Consider the following 18,379-nt stretch of genomic DNA (forward strand, 5'->3'; position numbering starts at 1 on the left):
ACTAATTAATAATGGTACAAATAGCCTTGGTTGAATATCCCTATGGTAGTTTGAATCCCTCCAAGAATCTCAATAAATGCAGCGTTGCAGAACATATAGTAGTGTGACAGTTGGATGAGGACCATCAATGATCTCTGTTTTTCCTGCTTACAGCTTCACTGGCCGGTGTCCCACCAGAGAAGGATGGAGTGCATTCTAAGTGGAAAGGATACCAATGTAAGTAGATGTATGATGAATCTCTTTGTTTACCGGTGTTACCCCACGGCTCTATACTTGACACCCTACCTTTTTTCACTCATAATACATTTCCCAAAAATGTAGGTCGCCATACAGAAGAAAAAAGATCATTGGATAGTTTTCACTTTAAAGGGACTACACCATGAATTTCAAATTTTTCCTTTTTTTTCCCCTTTCTTTTCAATTCATTTATGGTATCTTCTCGGTATCGTTCCAATTTTAGCCCAAAGACAGCGCCTCGTTGCCAACAAAGGACATTTTGGTATTGCATCTGAAATGGCTTGGAATTAGAGACAGACATGACATTTAAATATCTGAGTGGTTGGTTAGGCTAAAACCTGTATAAAACCGTATTATGGACCAATATTTATATAAAATATATATATTTTTTAAAGCATGGTGTGGCCCCTTTAAGACGCCCACTGAAATAGTGCTCACCTGTGAGACTGTGTGTTGGCCCAGTAAAACGCTGGTTCCCTGCTGTCTAGCCAGGAGGACTGGAATGAGAGTGGAGAGGCCCAATCATTTCACCCAGCTCCTCTCTGCCAGCTCAGGGACTGTAGGACCACTGCTAGACAGTTTAGTCCCAATATATTGATGCACAGTAGGCTATTGTTGGTCCGCTTGTGAATTCATAGTGCTCAAGCGTTCCATAATTCACACTAAACAATGTTATTTCACACTGAAACTAATTTAAATACGGCCCTTGATTTGATATCTATACTTGTTTGCTTAGCAGTCAAAATTTTTGGACCACTCACCTTGTTGTTGGCCGCTTACTCCGACTTTAAACGTTGTAAGTCCCTCTGGATAAGAGCCTCTTTCCCAATGCCAAAACTGTAAATGGTTATTGCTGACATTGCATGAATGTATTTACGTTTGTATATCGTCGTTGTCGGGTGGAGACCTTGTATGTCCAACACTGTTCAGTGTTCAGTGAAAATAGCCGGTCTACAAGCACACAACGCCTCGCACCGCGAGGCGTTGTGTGCTTGTAGATCTGCTATTTTTACTAGTTTTGTGCGACGGTCTTGTATGATGAAGCAGGGCTTTACTTAAAGAAAAAAAACATACAAATCTGAAACTTGGAGATACGAGGTTTCGACGATATTATGTTTGCTTATTGTTCAGTCTGTGTCTTTGCGTCTCCAAGGGGGAGTGTGGCAACTTCATCCGTCTGATCGAGCCCTGGAACAGGACCCATCTGTACGTCTGTGGGACGGGAGCGTACAACCCTGTCTGCACCTACGTGAACCGCGGACGCAAATCTCAGGTCAGCATCCGATACCGCCGCCAGCAGGGGCGTCACAAGGGGTAGGAAAGTGGGACTGAGTTACTAGGGCCCAAGGTGGTGGAGGGGCCTTAATTATTTTATACTTTAGCTATTGAAAAATAGCAGATATACAAGCTCGGTGCCGCGCTGCAAGCTTGTAGATCTGCTATTTTTGAAAAGTCGTGAAAATGTGTGCAAATCTTTGAATATATGTATTTTTTAAGCGAACATTTGTAACTCAAATTTTGCTTCTGGGGGGTCCCTGGAACTCAATATTTTGAGATGGGGTTCCGTGGCCAAATACATACCATTTTGGGGGTCCTTCACGTGAAAAGTTTTGAGCTCCACTGACATAGAAACATAGGTTTTTCAAAAAACCTCAGAAGGATTTGAAATATTCAAAGATTTTCATGATTTTTCAAAAATAGCAGATCTACAAGCTCGCAGCGCGGCACTCGGTGCCGCGCTGTGAGCTTGTATATCTGCTATTTTTCAATAGTTAAAGCACAGGGGCCCCGCAGTGAATCCTTGTACCCAGGGCCCAGAATTTGGTGCGACACCCCTGGCCGCCAGGTCAAGCGTGTGACCTTCAAGTCACACAGACATACCTGTACTGTGTAACACTGTACGATGTTGGATTGGTTCATATCTTATATTCATTTACCCAGGAATCACACCATGAACCTAACTTCATGCACATTATCATTTCATTTGGCTGTCGCTCTCTTGACTACTCTCCTTTTCTCTTCACTCTTGCTAAAGGCCTGTTTTATACTTGGCCGTGTGCCGAAAACAGCAGATCTAAAAGCTCACAACGCATTGCAGCATGATAATAATAATAATAATAATAATACAACTTTATTTGTATAGCACCTTTCATGACATGAAATGCAGCTCAAAGCGCTTTACAGAGCAGAAAAGGTGCTTAACAGAAGAAATACACATGATTACAATAAAGCAGAGACAAAATAAAAACATAAAACATTGAAGAACATTTCAAACATTTTAAGAACAGTGCAGACTTCAACAGCACAGGAATTTAAAAATTCAGCTAAGAGCAAGAGTAAAGAAATAGGTCTTGAGCTGTGCTTTAAAGCTATCCACAGAGGCTGCCTGTCTTAGGTGTAGTGGGAGTTTATTCCAAGCTGTCGGTCCGTAGAAGCAGAAAGCTGCTTCACCATATTTGTCTCCACCAGCCGAAGGCTTGGGGGAGAGTATGTTTTCCCCTTCGTCCGTGCGTCCGTCCGTGTGTCCGTGTGTCCGTGTGTCCGTGTGTCCTCGCAGTTTGTGTGCAGCTAATCTCAGTCGCCGTTGGCCCGGTCGCTGCCAAAGTGAGCACACACATTCCCTGGATGCCAATCTAGAACCTCTGCCCTACATTTTTCAAATGGGCCTTTTATAGCGCCACCTAGTGGCCGATGTTCGCAAAACATATTTCTGTGCACTACTCTTACAGATTTTGTCCAAAAATCCTACAAATCGGTAGGCAGTATCTCGACAGTCATGTGATCGACACAGATCTGTCCGATTTTGCATATTCCATCCTGATTGGCTAAGATTGGCTTCCAAAGTTTGTAGGATTGAGCCGTTTTGAACAAAATGCCTCAAATCCCAAACGCAAAGTGCAATTATCACGAAATCGCGCACACACGTTCCCACTAGGCCGAGGAAGAATTTTTTTTTAAATCAGCCTCATGGTGGCGCTATAACAGGCCGATTTGTGGTTTTACCTATAACTCCACCGATCAGTTTCAAACTTTGTAAGCGCACTCCTTAGAGCAGGGGTGGGCAACTTTGATGATGGAGAGGGCCACTATATTTCCACACTCACTCCAGAGGGCCACATTGCATATACGGTCAAAAATAGCCGATCTACAAGCTGTGCGACACGTTTTGAGCTTGTAGAACTGCTATTTTTGTTATTTTTTAAATTGGAATCCTGACTTATTTTCTTCTATTTTTTAATTGGAATCCTGAAAAATAAAATTTCCATTTAATTTCAAATGCATTATAAATTGTTATGTTAAGTTCATAAACTTAAATAAAAACACATTGGACATAAAAAAGTAATTAAAGTGGGTCATGTTTAGAATTGTAACAGCTGAAATCAATAATATATCAGTATTCGGATATTAACCTGCGGGCCGCATTAAGTGAAGGTGGGGGCCGCATGTGGCCCCCGGGCCGCCAGTTGCCCATGCATGCCTTAGAGGCTAAGGATAAACCTTTGCCCTGCATTTTTCACATCAGCCTTTTATAGCGCCATCTTTGGGCCGACTTATGTAAAACACATTTTTGGATATTACTCCTTGAGATTTTATCCAAAAATCACGCAAATCGGTACACAGTATCTCTATAGTCATGTGGTCAAGTCCGATCTGTCTGATATTTCATATTCCATCCTGATTGGCTAATATTAGCTTCTAAAGTTTGCAGGATTGCTCCGTTTTTGAACAAAATGCTTCAAATCATCAACGCAGCTTGCGATTACCGTGAAATTTGCCACACATATTCCCACTAGGTCAAGGAACAAATGCTACCTTTTTTCAGATTGGCCTGTTATAGCGTTACTTTAGCAAAACACATTTTTGGAACACAATGTTTCAAATCCTGCATGCAGCGTCCGATTTCCATGAAAGATCTATGGTGAAGAACATATGCCACCCTTTTTACATTGGCCTATTATACAGTAGCACCACCAGGACACACGGCCTGGTGGAGACCTGTGCTCGGAAGAGCACTGCTTCTAGTTTGTATATGTCATTTTAGGCACATCGAGCAGGTCTGCACTAGAAGAGGTTGATGCGTTGATAGCCTTTAGTTCTGCTATTTCCAGTGGCACAACACCAACGCACAGCTAATTACAAACCACCCTTCACCGACGTTCTCCCTTTCTCCTGACACCCCATCAAACCAAGCCACCTTACGGCAGGTTAACTTCACAATGATTTCCCTCTATCATTAAGTATGTTCACGGTCCTGCGTCTCCAGCCTCCTCGCCCCAGGCAGCCAGCAGAGCTTAGCCCGGCACACAGCTGTCGTCCCCAGTGCACTGTTACACTACTCTGTTTAGTCTCACTCTTTAACGGGACCTCTTGAATTTCCTTCACCGAGCCAGGCATCACCACCTCCTCCCCGTGCCCCCCCCCACACACACACTTTTTAGCACTCCCTTCCGTCCCCCCGCACAGCAAGCCCCTCTTCTTTAAATACCACACTTATTCACTAATGATGGTCATGGGACCATTTAAAAAAAACGGGGGATAAATAAAAAGTAAATTTCCCGCAGAGCGTTCCCCCGAGAATGCGGTGCGGCGTGGACAACCCCGCGATTGCGCGGGCGTGCCTTGTGCCGCTTTGTTGTTGCATGTGTTTTTTATATAAACCATTTGCTAATGAAGGGCTCCATCCATCCATCCATCCATCCATCCATCCATCTAGTTCACCTAGGCCACCTGCCAGCCAGCATCTCCGGTACCATGAGGTTGGGTAATAATTGGAAGAGAGAGAGAGAGAGAGAGAGCTCCCATTATGGGGTGCAGGTGGAATGTTCCAGTTCTGGTCTATTAATGAAAGAAAGGGCTGTTATTTTCTCTGTCACATGCATTGAACAGACAGGTCTGACTTGTCCCACGAGCCTTCGCTTAAAGTGAGATAAGTGTGAGAGAAGAACATACGTCAAAGGGTGTTTCCATACCTACAAACACATCATAAACAGACATATCGTCGTTGTCGGGCGGAAACCTTCTATGTCAAAAAACGTTAGTTTTGTATTTAGCATTTTATAAAAACAATCTAAACTGATCTACTAAGCCGATCTACAAGAACACTTGTATGATGAAGCAGGGCTTTACTTAACAAAACATTGTATAAATGTGAAACTTGGAGGAAGTCCAAGTTTCTTCAAGGTTTCTGCCCGACAGTGACGATATTTCAGTAGCTTATTTTGTGCATAATAATTGTAGACATCAGCATTGATGTCATTTGGATACGTCGCCACTGTAGCCAAGGCATCCCTTGGGTGTACTTGCTTTTGTTGAACACAATACCCATAATATCTGAAGTGGATGAAGTAAGAAAATATTTCAGTTAATAATACAGTGACAGACTATATTGACTCAATCACAGGACAGAGAGCTAATGTTGCTCTTTCAACTTCTGGTTGAATGGAACGAAATGCAATCCCTACATCTCCTTTTTTCCTCACACAAACGTGGAAATGGGAATGATAACATTGCCAGAGGCACATATATACTGTAGCCAACGTGGACGGACCTGCTCCCACGCGCTTTGCTCCCTCAGTTGCGTAACGTCCAGACTGTGTTGCTGTCTCCTGTTCCAGACTGCCATGCACCTGCAGATGCCCCTGGCCGGCGGGAGGGCTAGCCGCGCAGCCGAAGCCACCGCCGTGCACGAGACACTTGGACTAAAGGTGGGACGTGGGGCCCTGTCTGCCCCTGGAGCCCCTGCCTATTAGGCTAGTGGCCCTCCGGCATGCTACCGTCTGTCTGTGTCTGACATCATCGGTTGTTGTAGCAGTTCAACCATCGCCGTTGTCGTTGACATTCATCATCGTGTTTTTCCGCTCCTTTTTTCTTTCCCTCTACATCAAATCTGTTCCCCAAAAATAGCAATCGACAAGCTCACAACACGTTGTGTTGAGCTTGTAGATCTGCTATTTTTGCTCCAGAATAGGGACACTTTAGGGGTTCCTGTGGTTATAACCAAGCATGTGTCTGTCCTGGACAGTCCGTGTGATAATTAATGTCAGTGTTTGCATCACCAGTACAGGTCCTTTTCTTTCCTCTTAACTCTCATCTCTCATTGTCTCCTATGTTTTTTTTTGGTTTTTTTTGTGTACGCCTGCTTGGTTTTGTACTTTACAATTGTTTTCACTCACTCATTGTTGCATGGAAAGTTAGTCATCAACTCTGCCATTGACAAGTGTCAAGTAATCTACGACACTCAATGGTGCTCTGTGTGTGTGTGTGTGTGTGTGTGTGTGTGTGTGTGTGTGTGTGTGTGTGTGTGTGTGTGTGTGTGTGTGTGTGTGTGTGTGTGTGTGTGTGTGTGTGTGTGTGTTCACTGTATCATCATCATCGTCGTCATCCTCCTCCTCATCCTATTCAGTAAATCCCATGAAATGTGATTGGTAGCACAAACGCCTTTAAGATTTCACTTAAGATTATATAAAATATAAGTTAGAAATCTTAAGTGTAGGCGTTGTGAGCATGTAGATCGGCTATTTTCACAATTTCTGCCTCTAATATTTGACAAATTGGCCAATATTTAATTTGTCATTTTAGAGGTATTGAAAAGTCCTTAAATTGTCCCTTTAGAAATGTGCATACACTTAAACTTTATGTTGGTTTGTTTACTGTTGGGTGAGGAAACAATGTTTCACATTGAGTTAATCATCTGGGGACCCCCCAAAATAATTTGGGGACCCCCAGGTTTAGAACCACTAATCTAAACGATGGGATTTAGATTCAAGATCGACAAAGTTTTCCCAACACTTCTTGCAACCATATCCTGAATGTCATATACAGTATACAGAATGAAGACAGCGGTACAGTATGTGTTGCACCCTGCACTCCCGTCCCGTACCCCTCCGCCCGCTCCACCCTGCGTAGGAATGTGGCCCAGCCTCTCCCACACACGGGTGGCAGGGCTAGACTTCATCTCTCTCAACTCCCACAGCTAGGCCCCGTTGGCTGAAAGCAAACATCACCCATTTGCAGCCAAGTAGAAGGGCAGCGAAAAGAAAAGAGCAGAGCCACCGACACAGTGCCACGCATTCAGCGTTTTGAGTTCTGCGACCGCTTCACAAAACATAATCGTCGTTGTCGGGTGAAAACCTTGTATGTCCAAAACCGTTGGTTTTGCATTTATCATTTTAAAAATGATTTAAGCTAGTGAAAACAGCCGATCTACATTGTAGATCGGCTGTTTTCACTACTTTTGTGCGACGGCCTTGTATGACGAAGCAGGGCTTTACTTCGCGAAAGAACGTACAAATTTGAAACTTGGAGATACAAGGTTTCCACCCCGACAACGACAATATGCAGAGACTTTAATGGACAATTCTATCAATCTGATAAGGAATATACTGTGGTGAATCATGCAGCACTAGTGAAAGATTAAATCTTAAAGGGAGTGAGGGGAGTTTAAAACAAGTTCACTAGAAAATCTTGCCCCCTCCTTGAGGTATCTTATTGTTTATGACCTTTGGAAGACATCAACATGTCAACGTTTGGCATGGCTAGGAGCCAGCTGCCAACACCTTCGTATTATAGAACAGTGATTTTAATCAAAGGTGAGAGGAGACTTATACACGGGTGCATGATGACACTCCAATCTGACGGGGAATTGTTTGGCAGAAGGCCTCCCTCTCTCTCCTGTGGGTGTTGACAGATGAGGACAGGGATGTCTCTATCCCTTGTTTTAGCCCCAAAACCCAATGACAATACAGCTACTGGACATGCACTGATCTGTGCAATGATGCTACTGGTAGGGATGGGATGATGAGCGATACTATTGTTTATCGTGATAAAAAACACTTAAGATAATCGTAATGTGGAGATTTAATTTATCGTGATATCGTCACGCCGATTTTACCACGAGCAGGGAGCATCAGCCATCCGCTGCCAGCCTCCACCCGAGGCTTGTTTTCACTGCCCTGGATCACAGGTGTCAGCAGTGCGTCTGTACAGCCATAGGCACCACGAGGCTGAGAGATATCTGGCATGCAGCTTGTTATGCAAAGACGAGCAACCGCCCCCGCCCCCACCCCCCTTACCCTTGACACATTGTTTTCCGCGTCGGAGTGGCATGTACAGGGATTAGAGAAACTCTGGTTCGCCCCGCATGTATTTTTCTGTGTGAAGGCACGCTCATTATTCTAATACTTCATCCTCCATCAGGCCTTATGGGTCCCACAGGAGGCAGGGCAAGCGTGCACGCCGCCTCGTTTTCCCTGCACATGGGGGAATCACGATGACAAGACGAGGGAGCTCTGGATTTATTGCCCTTTCTTATGATTCTTTCCGTTTTCAGGAATACATCTTCCACTTGGAGCCGGGCAAAGTGGATTCTGGGAAGGGAAAGTGCTCTTATGACCCGAAGCTCAACAGCGTGTCAGCGTTGATCAGTGAGTATCACTTGGGTCTGGTCACATGACTTAAGTGGGGCCGGGGATCAGTGTAGAGCAAGGGTCTTCAACAGGGGGTCCGGGACCCCTAGGGGGTCCTCAGAGTTAATACAGGGGTTCCTCCAAATCTTTGTGTGATAGATAAAGAAAAAAATGAAAATCTCCTTTTTAGCCAGATTCTTAACCAGATTCTGAGAACTTTAGCCAAAAATAGCAGATCTACAGATCTAGCAGATCTAATAGTAGATCGGCTATTTTCGGCAAAGAGGTTTGGTATAGAGGGGAGAAGTATTGACAGTTCAAGTGGTTAAAAATCTGGAAACACAAATTTACATGAATCCAAAATACACTAATGATTGTGCTGTCAAACAATGAAACGATATGGAATCTATGAACAGGTTGCTTCATCTCTGTCTCAACTAAGGGGTCCTTGGCCTGAAAATGTTGAAGATCCCTCTTGTGGAGCGTGTGGTTGAGGTCCAGCCTGGTTCCTCATAGCAGCTTTAAGCACTAATGGACCCTGCAGCATTATCCCTTGTGGATTCATTGTCTTCTATCTGCTGCTCCTTAATATGGCCACCTCCCCTAACCACAATTTAATTGCCATATTTTTGGCACACTTGAAACAAAAAAAAAACAAAAAAAAACGTTATTGCCAGAGAGACCCAAGCCAACTGTCTGTCCAATTCTGTGCGTATTTCCCACGGGATAGATTGCAGTGGAATGTTCTTTGCAGCCTGGTCATAAAAATCATGAGGAATCTTTTCCTTGTTATAGGGTTAAAATGAAGGTGGTCATAGACTAGTGGGATCACGTTTCATAAGTTTAGCTCCTGTTACTTCCAGAACGTACCAAACAACTCACCACCTTTTGTTATCGTCATAAGACGTTTTCTTTAATGTGTTGAATGTATTCCCATCTGCACAGGATCAGTCTACAGTACTGCATGCAATAAATAAGCAATAAGCTGGGTGTTGATATAGTCGATTCCCATCAACTCTCACAAACAGGGTGTCTCATTCTCAAGGTTAGTTAGTCAGACAGACACAGTTGCCGCCAGTGAAAGGGGATCCTCTTCCTGTGGGGTCAGATGGTGGGTGTAAATCACCGACACCATTTTCCCACATTAGCACGGTGCCAACTGACTAGCGTGGAGGTGGTCCTCACAGCCAGGGTGGATCTGTCTCTCTCTGCCACTCGTGGGCATCATCCATTGGACACTTGATTGCACTGATAGGGATCAAGAGTCCTCTGCCTCAGTGACAGAGATAACATGGACTGCTGTGCTAACTTCCCCAATTAAGCCCTATATAGTCCCCCCAGGAATCCGCGGAGAAAAGATCTTGATTCCGCGGAGAACAATCCTGATTCTGCGGAATTCTGTGGAGAACAATTCTTGATTCAACTAAAATGACCAGTTATCAAGCAAAAAGTTCTAATGATCAAGTTAAACCCTTCATGAAATAGCTACAATTCATTGTAGTGGTTAGAATAATTAAATATTCGAATAATCGTTTTTGAGAATAAAAATCTAATATTAAATCTATATAATTGTTTTAATTGTTATTGTTTTTAATATTTAATTTCTGTTGCAAAGAAGATAAATTCTGTGATCGCGGAATCTCTGATTCCTCGGGGGACTACCTATATACTCTGTCACATGATGAATCTACTGTAGAAGCTCACAACACGTGTGTGACATTTTGAGCTTGTATATCAGCTATTTGTTATTTTTGAACATTTTGAAAGTGATTACATTTAGTTTTCTTTTTTATCATTTTGGACGATTTCATCTCTAAAAAAAATGGATGCCAAGTTAAAAGTCACTGTTTTTCACTCTGTGATTGTTTACTTGAGAAAGACCTACTGTATTGTGGTCAAAACTTTGCAAATTGTAAACATGCAAGGGAGGCTGCAGTCCTCTTGTTTCACCTCTGAAAGACCACACAGATACTACACGTCTTTTATCACATTATATATTATTGTCACATCGAATAACATCATACTGTACTGTACATGGATTAAGCCTTGGCCAAACAGGATCGTATCCGTCTAATTGCGGTCGTATTCGTCCTGCCCAAACTCCCACTGTCTTCTGAGCCGCCCATGGAGTTGTCTCCCTCCTGGCTGACAGTCCACATGCTGTGACACCTGCTCACAGATGAGGCCCTTACAGCAACTGGCGGGCAGACAGCCAGGCTACCTGCTGCTTTACAAGGCTGTGCATATAGATCTTATGTGGACATGAAGTTTCATGTGTGGGTGGGTGTGAATGTGTGCTACACGGGATTTTATTCAAGTGTGCTACATTGTAAAACATAAAAAATAAAGAGAAAAAAATTACCTGCTTGCTGCCAGGGTTAAAAAGCGAATAATGTCTTCAATGGGGCTTTTAAGCCGTGACATCATTTTGTAGTCAGACTTCCAAGCAGATTTATTGTCAATATCTGTCCCTCGCTATTTCAACAGATCCGAGACAAAAATAACAACTAAAGTATAATTCTACCACTTTCCTTTCAACAACAAAGAGAAAAATTAGTAAATAGTAAAAATAGTAAAAAGATTCGCTTTTTTGGGGGGCAAAAGTTCTCCTCTGCCTACAAAATGATGTCAGACTTAACAGCCCCATTGCTAGAATTTTACCTTTTAATGTGCACGATGGTCACGGATAATGCACGGATGATGTACCACACGTGTGCACGCCATTCACAGCTTTCAAACAAAAAAAATCCGCTTGGAAATCCGTTCTGGCATTCAAAATAGTGTTAGCTATCCACCTGTTTCCATGAGAATTTACTGTAGCATTATCTGCGGGACACTTCCGGTTAACAGCAGACATACAAGCTCACGTCACGTTGCAGATGCAACCGTTGTGAGCTTGTAGATCACACTCGGCTGCGGCGCCGGAAGCTGCCGCACGCCTTCTGCACAATGCACGATGGGATGCTGGAAAGTTGTGGATAGTGTTTTCTTCAAATGTAAACAAACATGCATTTCGCGATCGCGATCATGCCGAAACCGAGAGTAGGACGTTGTTTTTTTTCCAAAAACGCCCAACTCAATCACTAACACAGCCCAAACTCGGGGAAACTTGTGTTTGGCACCAAGAGAGTTAAAGCCATACTGTGTAAGATGCCCAACTAGTGGTCATTAGCCCTATAGCAAACCGCGGTCGCGTCCGCGTCTTTCGGACGTTTTTCGTACCTTCAGACCCCCGCGTCTGCCTCCACCTCGCTGAGATCTATCTTTTAAGGGGTCCCTTGTTCCTGTGCGTTCAGTAATTCCAGAGATACGGACTCCTTCACCCTGCCTGGTAGGCGAAATTACCTAGAGAAGGGATGGTACAAACGGGCGACAACAAATATGGCTGCCATAGCGACCCCACTTCAAGATGCGCTGTGATTGGCCGGCAGTTGTATAACCCTCGCTGTGATTGGCCGGTAGTGTGATGACGCAATTTTGGCGCGAGATCCGGTCCACGGCAAGGATCTCAGTTTACATACAGAGAAGGCTTTACAGGCTGAAATTCACGGCGCGGATCTTCTAAAACTTTTGTGATTTAATAGTTAGGAGAATTTTAAGATTTGTTTTATAAAAAAAGTTACATAGTACAACTTTAATATTTCAAGAAGTTGATATTTCGTTTTATTTATTTCCTACAACAGTAGGCTATGGCTATAGTCACTAATGTATTCCACAGTATCCTATGGTCCACTTCTAAAACATGTCTAAAACACATGTTGATGAATGATGAGTGCTGGAATTGAAAGGTCTGCAATATTAGCTTCTAGAAGAACGCTGCCAGAGAGGGGGTTCTCCTTTGAAAGAAGACCCCTGGGCTTTTTGTGCCAAGCAGGGGTGTCACACCAAATTCTGGGCCCTGGGTACAAGGATTCACTGCGGGCCCCCCATGAATGGGAATGCATTATTATGCATTATTTTGTGCTTTAACCATTGAAAAATAGCAGATCTACAAGCTCACAGCATGGCACTGAGTGCCGCGCTGCAAGCTTGTAGATCTGCTATTTTTGAAAAATTGTGAAGATTTGTGCAGGTCTTTTTGACACAATTTTATAAATGTCCTCTAAAACCTTCTAAGGTTTTTAAAAAAAAACTTAGGTTTCTATTTCAGTGGTGCTCAAACCTTTTAATGTGAAGGACCCCCAAAATGATATGTATTTGGCCACGGACCCCCATCTCAAAATATTTAGCTCCAGGGACCCCCCAGAAACAAAATCTTAGTTACAAAATGTATTGTTCGCTTAAAAAATACATATATTCAAAGATTTGCACACATTTTCATGACTTTTCAAAAAATAGCAGATCTACAGATCTACAAGATGTGAGTTTAGGCATTTAGCAGACGCTTTTAATCCAAAGCGACTTACAATAAGCAGATAAAATGTGAGCTTGTAAATGTGAGCTTGTATATCTGCTATTTTTCAATAGCTAAAGTATAAAATAACGAAGGCCCCTCCACCTTGGGCCCTGGTAAAATCAGTCCCACTTTCCCCCCCTTGTGTCGCCCCTGGTGCCAAGGGTGTGGTTGGAATAAAGTCTGGGTCCAGGAATCCTCCTGATCTACTCTATCTCTCTCTCTCTCTCACTCAGATGGTGAACTCTACGCCGGGGTCTACATTGACTTCATGGGAACAGACTCTGCCATTTTCCGTACTCTGGGGAAACAGACTGCCATGCGAACAGACCAGTACAACTCCAGATGGTTGAATGGTACATTTCACAATCCAAATGACCAATACAGCTATAGTCCAATTTAGACAGCTTTCTTTTAAGACATATCCAAAATATGATTAGGAACTAAACTCAGTTGTACACGTAGTATGGTTGAAACATAACAGTTACCTTAAGTTCTTGTATTTTGTGTTTAAATACCATGTTTAACCCCAAGGGGAAATATTCTTGTATGTGAAGGTCCAGCCAGGGTCAGTCACAGAATGGCGACTCTTGGAGCTTGTTAGCCATTCAGTGTTTGCTTAAGGGCATTTCAGAGGGGCAGAGGGGCCTGTTAATGTACACAGTATGTTTATTGTAGAGTTTTGTATGTTTAGAAATCCTTAAGTAATGGCTCCAATGAGCAGGAAATGAAGACAGTTTAGAAATTACCTCAGTCAAATATTACAGCCCCGTATCCTTTTCACCACCTAATCTTTGTTCCCCTTTCCCTCCCCTCCCCAGATCCCTCTTTTATACACGCACACCTCATCCCTGACAGCGCGGAGAGAAACGACGACAAGCTGTACTTCTTCTTCCGAGAGAAGTCGTCCGAGATGGGCCAGAGTCCTGTGACGCAGTCTCGTATAGGACGCATCTGCCTGGTGGGTATCCAATCGGAAGGTTTGTGTGTGTGTTTCCAAGGCACTGCTGTGCTGTACTGTATGTCCCCCTACATGATGTGAAAAATAGGCCATAGTCCCCTAAAGGTATATTAAACGCTTTGTTTGAGTGGGTTCTGTGTGCTGAACTAGTAACTCTTAACACCGACGTGCTGGAATCCACATGTGTCTTTAACCTCCTCGTGCACAATGTGTCTCTCTGTCTGTGAGATGGCCCTTTGACCTGCGACCCCGTGATCCTCTGTCTCCTTCCCCATGATAGTCCTAAAACTCAGAGGCGGTAATATACTGGCTTAAAGGCAGCGCCTTTAAACTGAAATATCGTCGTTGTCGGGCGGAAACCTCGTGTCTTCAAGTTTCAAATGTGTACGTTCTTTCGCAAAGTAAAGCCCTGCTTCTTCATACAAGGCCGTCGCACACAAGTAGTGAAAACAGCAGATCTACAAGCACACAACGCCTCGCGGTGCGAGGCGTTGTGTGCTTGTAGATCGGTTGTTTTCACTAGTTTAAATCATTTTTAAAATGATAAATGCAAAACGAACGGTTTTGGACAAGTTTTCCACCCGACAACGACGATATGCAGCAGAGTCCTTCTCAGTTAAATGAGAATGTTCCTGGACAAACGTCTTCTTGCCCTTTTTTTCAATATAAACACAGACTGAGCTGAATAACAACAACAAATAGCTGGGAATGTGTTTGTCTGCGGAGAGTAAACTCAGAGCTTATGGTGTATCCTTCTCAGCTGAGTCTCCTCATACTGAGAACACAGTGTTTATATACTGTAGTCCCTTTTGTGTGTCTGTCCTTGATGTGCCAGTGGTGGAAAAAGTACTCACATTCTTTAATTGCTTTAAGGGAAAGTATCAATACTGCAATGTACGTGTAGATGTAATCTGTTCCAAGTAAAAGTCCGGAATTCTAAATGTACTTGAATAAAAGTATGAAAGTACTGGCATCAAAAAGTATAAAGTATAAAATAGGGTAAAGTGGTTAATGTATGTTTTATAATAATATAATTTATACCTGCAAAGCAACTATTAATATAGTGACTAAAATGTTCAAATAATTGTAGTGGAGTAATAGTAGTACAATATTCGCCTCTGAGATGTAGCGGCGTAGAAGTAAAAGTACTGAAAACTGGAAATACTCCAATAAAGTGAAAGTACCTCAAAATTGTACTTAAGTACAGTACTTGAGTGAATGTACTTAGTTACTTTACACCACTTGGCATGTGTGCGTTCCCCTGTGCGCACGTGTGTGCCTGTATGTATGTATGTATATGTATGTATGCATGCATGCGTGTGCAAGCATGCATGCACATGTATATGCATGTATGCATCTGTGTGCGTGCACGTGTGAGCGCCGCTGCGTCTGTGAGTGAGAGAATGTGGCGTACGTGTCCCTCAGCTGTTCGGCGGCGTGTTTATTTGAGCGGGTTAGGCGGTGACCCCGCGCACAAACACTCATCCCCCTCTCAGTGGGCTCCGCCACGGCCTCCTGAGACCCCCGGTCCTGTCCTTCTCACTTCGCCGCACATCTGGACGCTCTCACCGCCGCTCACCTCGCTGGCCTTACACGCCACGCACACACACACACACACGCAAACACACGCACGCACGCACGCACGCACGCACGCACGCACGCAGCCACGCACGCACACACACACACACACACACACACACACACACACACACACACACACACACACACACACACACCAAAATTTATACCACGCCGTAAGCTGTAATTATTACACTCGAAATTGGGAAAACATTTCCCAAATCCCAAACGGGGACATGTCAGGAAAGCGAAATGGAAAATTTGAAGTACCGCATACACGCTTACCTCCAATGTCCCTTGCTTCAGGGCATTAGAATTACATATTTATTCAAAACTATTACCCAGATATATGTCACTATAATGTGTTTTCCTGCCATCAAAGGGAGGCATCATTCTAGAGGGATAACGGTGGCGACTAAATCATTCTAAATTGTATACCAGTCTCAGCTCATCCTTACTGGGGCTGGGATCTGGCCCCGCTCCACCACAGATGGGAGAGTCTAAATAAGGAGGAGACAGTGTTTACCGTCTCATCCCCCCGCAATCCGCCACCCTCCACCCCACCTCCTATCCCCCACCCCCGCCCTCCCCTCTTCACGCTCTCTCTGCAAACTGGGTTGCAGTACTGTATGTACAGTGTGCGTGGGTGGCTCCACCTGTGTTTGTTTTTGGTGGGAGGAGGATTGAAGTGAGTTGCGTGTGTGTGACGGAGACTGTTCTACATCCCCCCACCACCCACAGAATGACGACGGAGGCCACTGCTGTCTGGTCAACAAGTGGAGCACGTTCCTGAAAGCCAGGCTCATCTGTTCGGTGCCGGGGGCCGACGGCATGGAGACCCACTTCGATGAGCTCCGTGAGTCCCCCCCCCCCCTCGTACACCACACCACCCCCATGCTTTATCACAGTGGTTCTCAACATTTCAGGGCGCGACCCCCAAAATAATCCTATTTGAACTGGGGACCCATCCCCCTCAACTTGACGAGCACTAAGAGTTGAGGACGGTTCTATTGTGAAAATAGCAGATCTACATGCTCACAACGCCTTGCGTTGCGAGGCGTTGTGAGCATGTAGATCGGCTATTTTCACAATTTCTGCCTCTAATATTTGACAACTTGGCCAATTTTTTATTTGACGTTTTAGAGGTATTAGAAAGTCCTTAAATTGTCACTTTAGAAATGTGCAGATACCCTCTATACACTTAAAGTCTATGATGGTTTGTTTACTGTTGAGTGAGAAAACAATGTTGCACATTAAGTTAATCATCTGGCGACCTCCCTAAATAATTTGGGGACCCCTCCTGGGGGTCCCGACCCACAGGTTGAGAACCACTGCTTTATCATACTGTCAATTCTTACTCATAAATGAGGAGGTGGAGTGCTTGTGGCACGTTTCCTCTGTTTGAATTGGTCCGGTGTCAAAAACGGAAACTGACGGAAGATGACATGACCTGACTGATTCCAGGCCAGGGCGATTTTCTTTTTTTCCCCCTGTTTCGTACAATTTAAGTGCTAAATAATTTACTGTAGGGCCTGTTTCTGTAGCTACCACCTGCCAAGAGTACAGTACAGTCTCACACACACACACGCACACACCCACATACACGCACACACACACACACACACACACACACACACACACACACACACACACACACACACACACACACAAATGTGCACATACTGTACATGTACAGTACTTACGGCACACACACGTTATCCAATTGCTGTAGTTGTTATTTTCTTTCAAGATGTTTCAAACAAAAGGTTCCATTCTCTGGGCTGTGAAGAGTGAGGTGTCTTGTTCCCCCCATTCACGCATGCATGCATGCACGCACGCACACACACACACACACACACACACACACACACACACGCACACATACACACACTTCGCGTAGGGTGTAAATGGAAAGCCTCATGGCAAGTAGATCAGATCACCGAGCAGGAATGTCAAGTCTATTACACAGCAAAATCCAGAGTGTTAGTTTAACTATTTAAAAGTAACACTTTCAGAGTTAAATTAACACTCCAGAGTTAGCCGTTCATCATTGCCAGGGAAAGCTCCTTCTCTTTATAAGAGATTTTCGGCAAAGAGGTTTGGTGTAGAGGGGAAAAAGAGCAGACTAAGTACAAAGTGAAAGGTCAAGTTCATTAAGTATTGACGTTTCAAGTGGTTCAATATTTTAAAACACAAATTGACATGAATTCAAAATACACTGATGATTGTGCTGTCAAACGATGAAACTATATGGAATCTACGAAAAGGTTGTGGGGGTCCCTGCTTCATCTCTCTCAACTAAGGGGTCCTTGGCCTGAAAACGTTGAAGACCCCTGCTTTATAAGATGAACTATAGCGATTAGAGGCTGATGTGTGAATGAATGCTGTAATCGCTCTTCACTCCAGTGTGTTCAATCCAGTTGAAGAGTTTTTTTTCTTTTGGTGGTAATTTTCTGTCGATGACACATTATGTGCTTTCATCTTGCGTCTTGTGCCCGTTTACATTTTGTTTTTTCAGTAAACACGCACACCATGACTGAGCGACAGTCAAAGTAACGAATGATTAATTTCTCTTCGGTGTGAATTAATCACGCGCTCTTGAAAACCTTGGGGTTGTCTCACTACTACCCCGGCACTGCAAAGAGCAGCCAACTCGCTTAAATGACGTGAAGGGGTTTCCAGAGTGAGAATGTGCTTCACTTCACCCCTTCCAAATGAGTGTTCTGTCTTTATTGGTCAGGTCATTGTTGACACAGGCAGGCACACCGCCGTGCACTCTAGAGAGTTGGCAGTGGTCAGTGCACG

General features: G+C 44.0%; 1 protein-coding gene across 1 annotated transcript in view; it reads left to right on the forward strand.

Moving 5' to 3' along the window:
• sema3fb (sema domain, immunoglobulin domain (Ig), short basic domain, secreted, (semaphorin) 3Fb) overlaps positions 1 to 18,379 on the forward strand; it is a 104,603-nt gene that overhangs the window by 64,975 nt on the left and 21,249 nt on the right. Inside the window, exons 4-9 of the mRNA XM_080728902.1 lie at positions 154 to 216; positions 1,391 to 1,510; positions 8,567 to 8,660; positions 13,272 to 13,391; positions 13,857 to 13,996; positions 16,316 to 16,430. Of these exons, the coding sequence (XP_080585028.1) occupies positions 154 to 216; positions 1,391 to 1,510; positions 8,567 to 8,660; positions 13,272 to 13,391; positions 13,857 to 13,996; positions 16,316 to 16,430 (652 nt within the window). The remainder of the gene's footprint in view (positions 1 to 153; positions 217 to 1,390; positions 1,511 to 8,566; positions 8,661 to 13,271; positions 13,392 to 13,856; positions 13,997 to 16,315; positions 16,431 to 18,379) is intronic.

This window comes from Nannobrachium achirus, assembly GCF_963921795.1.
Source record: "Nannobrachium achirus genome assembly, chromosome: 6".
NCBI classification, from domain to species: domain Eukaryota; kingdom Metazoa; phylum Chordata; class Actinopteri; order Myctophiformes; family Myctophidae; genus Nannobrachium; species Nannobrachium achirus.